This window comes from Scyliorhinus torazame, chromosome 7 (assembly GCF_047496885.1).
Source record: "Scyliorhinus torazame isolate Kashiwa2021f chromosome 7, sScyTor2.1, whole genome shotgun sequence".
NCBI lineage: Eukaryota > Metazoa > Chordata > Chondrichthyes > Carcharhiniformes > Scyliorhinidae > Scyliorhinus > Scyliorhinus torazame.
This window is the reverse complement of record NC_092713.1, coordinates 76,430,848-76,436,847: the sequence shown is the minus strand read 5'-3', so window position 1 is coordinate 76,436,847 and position 6,000 is coordinate 76,430,848. Positions and strand designations below refer to the sequence as shown.

General features: G+C 42.6%; 1 protein-coding gene across 1 annotated transcript in view; it reads left to right on the top strand.

Annotated features, from left to right (window-relative positions):
• The first annotated feature begins 1,159 nt into the window (after positions 1 to 1,159).
• The window catches only part of slc5a9 (solute carrier family 5 member 9), a 117,931-nt gene continuing 113,090 nt past the window's right edge, over positions 1,160 to 6,000 (top strand). Inside the window, exons 1-2 of the mRNA XM_072510933.1 lie at positions 1,160 to 1,352; positions 2,219 to 2,290. Coding sequence (XP_072367034.1) covers positions 1,278 to 1,352; positions 2,219 to 2,290 — 147 coding nt within the window. The 5' untranslated portion in view covers positions 1,160 to 1,277. The remainder of the gene's footprint in view (positions 1,353 to 2,218; positions 2,291 to 6,000) is intronic.

Genomic DNA, 6,000 nt, shown 5'->3' with positions numbered 1-6,000 from the left:
TGACCGTGCACCCAGTTTTTTTTCCTCAGTCTTTTTAACCCTTAAATTGCCTGCTACACTGGGGTCTCATTTTATGGACTCAATTTTATAATATCGCCCTTGCATGACAAAGAGAGATTGATTTATAAATGTGTTAGTCTTCCAGGGCCAAAGAGAACGGTGATGCGACAAAAAAATAAACAAAAAACAAATTGGCCTGAATTCTCCGGCCGTTGGGATTCTCTTTTCCTGCCAGCAGCGCACCTCCACCTGTGTTTTCCTGGCGGTGTGGGGTGGCTTCAATGGGACATCCCACTGACGAGCAGCGGGAGTAGAAAATCCCGCCACCTGGGACTGGCGCGCTGCTGAGAAACACACGGCTGGGGGGGGGGGGGGGGGGGGGGCAGAGAATCCCATTCATTCTTAGCCTAGAGAAGGTGTGCTGCTGACAGCAAACAGAAAATAAGGAAAGGGAAACAAAATGGAGCAATGATAATGGTCTATAATTGTTGAACTCAATGTTAAGTTTGGAAGGCTATAAAGTGATTAATCAAAAGATGAGGTGTTGTTCCTCAAACTTAGTGAAACAGCTGGCCAAGGAGAAAAATGTTAGCGTGAGAGCCAGGTGAAGACTTAAAACAACAGACCATTGGAAGCTTGGGATCATACTTGTGAACAGAATGAAAGTGTTCAAAAAGCGGTCACTCAATCTGCATTTGGCCTCCTCTATTGTAAGTAATGAGAACAGAAGTCTAAATTGAAAGAAGTAAACATAAACCGTTGATTCACCTGGAAGGAGTGTTTGGAACCTTTGAGGGTGAGGAGAGAGACAGATGTTTCATTTGCATTTGCCTGAAAAGTTGCTGAGGGAAGAAGATGGAGGGGTCAAGGGAGACTGAGGAGTGGATCAGGGTGTCATAATTTCTGCTCCATTTTGGTTTCTTTTTGCTTGTTTTTTCCCCCCCAGCTAGCAGCACACCTCTTCCAGGCACATATTTTGTTATTTTGTTTTACTTCTTGCAACATCGCCCTCTCCTTTGGCCCCTGGAAGTCCTCTACTGTCATCCAATCTCTTCTTATGTTCACCCTATCACAGATCTTCCTTTTATCCTTGTCCCACCCACCTCTGGCTGAAAACCTATTACATCTCTAACTTAGCCCAGTTCTGATGAAAGGTCACAGACTTTAAGCAGTTTTTCTCCCTTCCCACAGACGTTGCCGTAACGTGCTCAGAGTATTTCTATCATTTTCCGTTTGATCTCAGATTTCCACCATCCGCAGTAATCTGTGTTTCGAGAATGTTCACTTTGGAGACACCAGACTTCATTGTGATTGCCATTTACTTTGTATTTGTTATTGGTATCGGAATATGGGTGAGTTAAGAATCCCCAGGGTTAAGGAGACTGTTTATTTTCAGTTTACATTAATGAAGGTTGTAGACTTGGACTCTGGTGTTTACAAATGCAGACTTGCAAGAGTGAAAAAAATATTGCCTATCTTATGCTTGACGTTGTTTCATTTGTTGGTTGGAATGTATTCCCTCCAGTTCACAGTTAAAACCTCCTTTGACTTGTATTGGAAGCTGAGGCAATGAATAAACTGACTATCGGATACTTTGTGACCTGATGCATTCAGAAAAATAAATCAACTTTTTAGTAAAATTTTTAGGTATAAATAATGCAGTTCAGACATTTTCTCATTCCATCGCTATCGTTGGTTTATATCTACATAATTGTTTGAGACTTGTACGTGCGTAAAACATCAGTTTCCGATAGCTATTTTAAAAATTATGTTCTTAACACTTTTTATAGTCTTAGTGATTATACATAGATTATGGACCAAAGTTAAACACATGTTTATAACCGAGTGAAATTTAAGCTGTTAAGTATTAGATTTAACGATCCACTCTATACTGCAAACACTGCAAAATGTGAGCAACCGTTTGATTGCTGTATATTTGAAATACGTTTTTTTATGTGTAAATTACTCTTGGGGCTCGCTTGCTTAAGCAGAAGATTATAGAAATATATTTGAATTAAACAGGCCGCTTTTACTATGAGCTTAGCAAGTTAAAGACTTGTTTTTTTCAAACAGTTCCTGGTTCCTGTACGCCAAGTCCTAACTGGGTCCTAATGACCTTCCCACGCTGGTTGGAGTTGATTTTTAACCTTGCTCTCTATTCCATTTCATTTGGACTTTGATTAAGAGAAATCATATCTCAATCTTTTTTGCATTACAGTCATCTGTAAAAGCCAACCAAAGCACGGTGGGAGGATATTTTCTTGCTGGAAAAGCCATGACATGGTGGCCTGTAAGTCATTGCAGTTATTTTTTGAAGCATGTTAATATTTGATGTAAATAATAGCTAATAATCACTTCTTGTTAATAAGTATTATTGCTTGATGTTGTAAGGGTTTGTTTAGCAGATCCACAGAGAGGTTCAGAGGCCTTTAAGAGGCTTGTAACACATATAGAGCTAATCACCTTAGAGCTAATTATCATAGTATTTACAGTGCAGAAGGAGACCATTCGGCACATTGAGTCTACACCTGCCCTTGGAAAGAGCATCCCACCGAAGCTCACGCCTCCACCCCATCTCCGCAACCCAGCAACACCACCGAACACCCTAAACACATGGAGCAATTTATCATGGCCAATCCACCTAACTTGCACATCTTTGGATTGTGGGAGGAAGCCTGAGCCCCCAGAGGAAACCCACGCAGACGGGGGGAGAAAGTTAAAACTCCAACAGTCACCTGAGGCTGGAATTGAACTCGGGTCCCTGGAGCTGCGAGGCAGCAATGCGAACCACTGTGCCACCGTGATGCCCTTGTTACATATATACATATGTACAAAGTATAGCCCAAGCTTTATTTTAAATTTATTTTTGAATAGATTTTACTGGATATGGATGGGCCAGTATTTATTTCCCATCCCTAACTGCCCACCTATTCAGATGGCATTTTTCAGAGTAAGCCACGTTGCTGTGAATCTGGAGTCATGGGGTAGGCAGCATGGTGGCATAGTGGTTAGCATTGCTGCCTCACCGCACCAGGGACACGCGTTCAATTCCAGCCTCAGGTGACTGTCTACGTGGAGTTTGCACTTTCTCCCTGTGTCTGCTGAGTTTCCTCCGGGTGCCTCCCATAGTTCAAAGATGCGCAAGTTAGGACGGGGAGTGGGCCTACGTAGGGTGCTATTTCAGAGGGTTGGTGCAGACACGATGGGCTGAATGGCCTCCTTCATCACTGTAGAAATCCTATGGTAAACCAGACCAGGTAAGGATGGCAGATTTCCTTCCCTAGAGGACATTAATGAACCAGGTGGGTTTTACAACAATTGTCAATGGTTTCATGGTTGTCACTTACTTATAATTCCAGATTTAATTGAATTCAAATTACCCATCTGCCATGGTGGGATTTGAACCCTGGCCCTCAGATCTTCCCCGGGTCTTTGGATTACTAGTCCAGTGACAATGCCACTGCTCCACTGCCTCCCTAAAATTTATGCTAACTTCATGTTGACTCAAGTTTTTCCACACAACTCTGTCAACTATTATATGTCTCTCCATATCATATTGTGGGCGATAATGTTCTTCAGTCCCATATTAGCTCTTGCTATGCTAAACACCCTTATACTACACTTACCCCCCAAAATCTTTACGCAACATATTTACTTACTACCCCTGCTCCCCCAAGTCTCTGACTTCATAAATTCAATTAGTCTGGAGGTTTGTCAATTCTTCCAGATCTTGTTCTGGCCACATTTGAGGAATAGTAGGTTCAGTTGCTTTGCACAAGTTTTGTTGGCTTGGAGTTAAAATCATAGTATTCTGTGTTTCCAGTGCCTGGCTACCACCATCTGATTTGCTTTTTACACTCCTTGACGTTAAACCTTACCTTATCAACAACCCATTTGCTTTGTTCAGATACCCTAGGCATGTCCCATTCCTTCTGCGAAGAGTGTCCACTCCTTTCCTTAATATTATGAACATAGATTTTCTTTTTCCATGGGGGTGCGGCATGATCTTTCTTGGAGTTGAATGTGTATCTCCATTCCGTTAGAATGTTCCTCATCAATGAACTTAACCCGCTTTCATCACCACACTGTGTTCCTTCCTGTGCCCTTGTACCTCACTGAGGTGTGCTCTGGTGAGTTGATGGTCACTACTCTCCTGTTCCGGCATCGCCTTGCTACTGTGCATTTTTCTTGAAAATTACAGTTTCTTTGCCATGATGTTCCCTGGTTGTATGACAGCAACCATTGGAGCCTAAGGTTGGGATCATCACCCTGTTGCCGATAATTCTGATGTGTGCCTTCCACTCAAAGTATGGTGGTACCTATCTGCAGGTTTGTTTAGCGTGACCAAAGAGAAGCTTCTTCCACCTGCAAGGAAATTGAACAAACCTGCAAAGAGTGAAGACAATTCAGAGCAGAAGTCTCGGTTGAGTGTCTCGTAAATTTGAAGTTCTGTGTAGTTGACAACAGAGGTTGTTTTGACATCTCCTGCTATTTTGAGGAGGTTAAGGGCAACACAGATGTCCCTGATTAAAAAGCAAAAGAATTGGATTTGGATGACATACTAATATTTGCTTATTGTCATACTGGAGTAGCTCTAGGATCATGCTTATGACTGCAAATCAGATCCCTCTATGGCCATAGAGTGTTATGTCTGTAATGTGTAGCCAGAGGACTTTCAGCCATGGTTCCTATTCACTCCTGTGTTGAATTTGAAATTAGTGTGCTGACCCTTTATAGAGACGTTAGCATTCCACAAGAAGAACCCAAGATCCTTGATCTCACTCAAGAAATACGGTTGGATTTCTTCCACAATCTTGGGGAACATAGGACATAGAACATACAGTGCAGAAATGAAATGAAATGAAAATCGCTTATTGTCACAAGTAGGCTTCAAATGAAGTTACTGTGAAAAGCCCCTAAAGGAGGCCATTCGGCCCATCGAGTCTGCACTGACCTACTTAAGCCCTCACTTCCACCCTGCCCCTGTAACCCAATAACCCGTCCTAACCTTTTTGGACACTAAGGGCAATTTGGCATGGCGAATTCACCTAACCTGCACGTTTTTGAACTGTGGGAGGAAATCGGAGCACCCGGAGGAAACCCACACAGACACGGGGAGAACGTGCAGACAATGACCCAATGGGGAATCAAACCTGGGACCCTGGCGCCGTGAAGCCACAATGCTAACCACAGTGCTACCATGCTGCCCTAACTGTTTTGAGACTGTTTTGAGATCTCTGCACATCACTATGTCTTAGACTTGCACAGCTTTCAAAAGTTCCCCATGCAGTTGCAATTGAAACTCTGCACATAGATTGCTGGACATTGCTTTTGAATGTGAGGACTTTTGGCTTCACAGCATTGACATGGTCTGCTGCCAACATGTGCTCTGTTTGGGTATTGTCTTCCTTGGCCTGGAATCTGTCCCACCTTCTTTTGCTTTATGAACTTACAGTTAGGGTTGCTGTATACCATGGCTTAACCTTGCCTCATTAAACGGACATTTGCAAATTTCAATCTGTTCTTCAGATTGTTGGACTTGCATTTTGGACTTTGCATGCCCTAAAGTTTTAATACTTCTTAAATTCAGTATTGAAGCATTTGAGAATCTCTTCAAACTTATCTGAAGATTCATTTATTCCTTGCTTTGCAATTATGTCATCTGCTATCGGACCTATTGAGTACAGCAGTGTATTCACCAGCCTCCTCCTTATCTAACCCTGAAGCTATCATGCATCTTGAAAATCATTTTTGCAGAAACCCTCAATTCTGGACCCCGCCTGGCCTTTCTATGATCCAAAATTGATCTGGTAGAGTTGATTTATTATCCATTGTTACTTTTCAGCCAAGGGGAGTACGGTTTTAAATGCTGTTTCGCCTTTAAAGATGGCGCTGCATTAATCATTTTTTCAATGCTTCTTCGCGTGCTTGTTGGGTTTTGGCAGGCTCCCGAGGTGACCAAGACCTGACCTCAAAGGGAGCTTTTTCTTGGAGCGAATT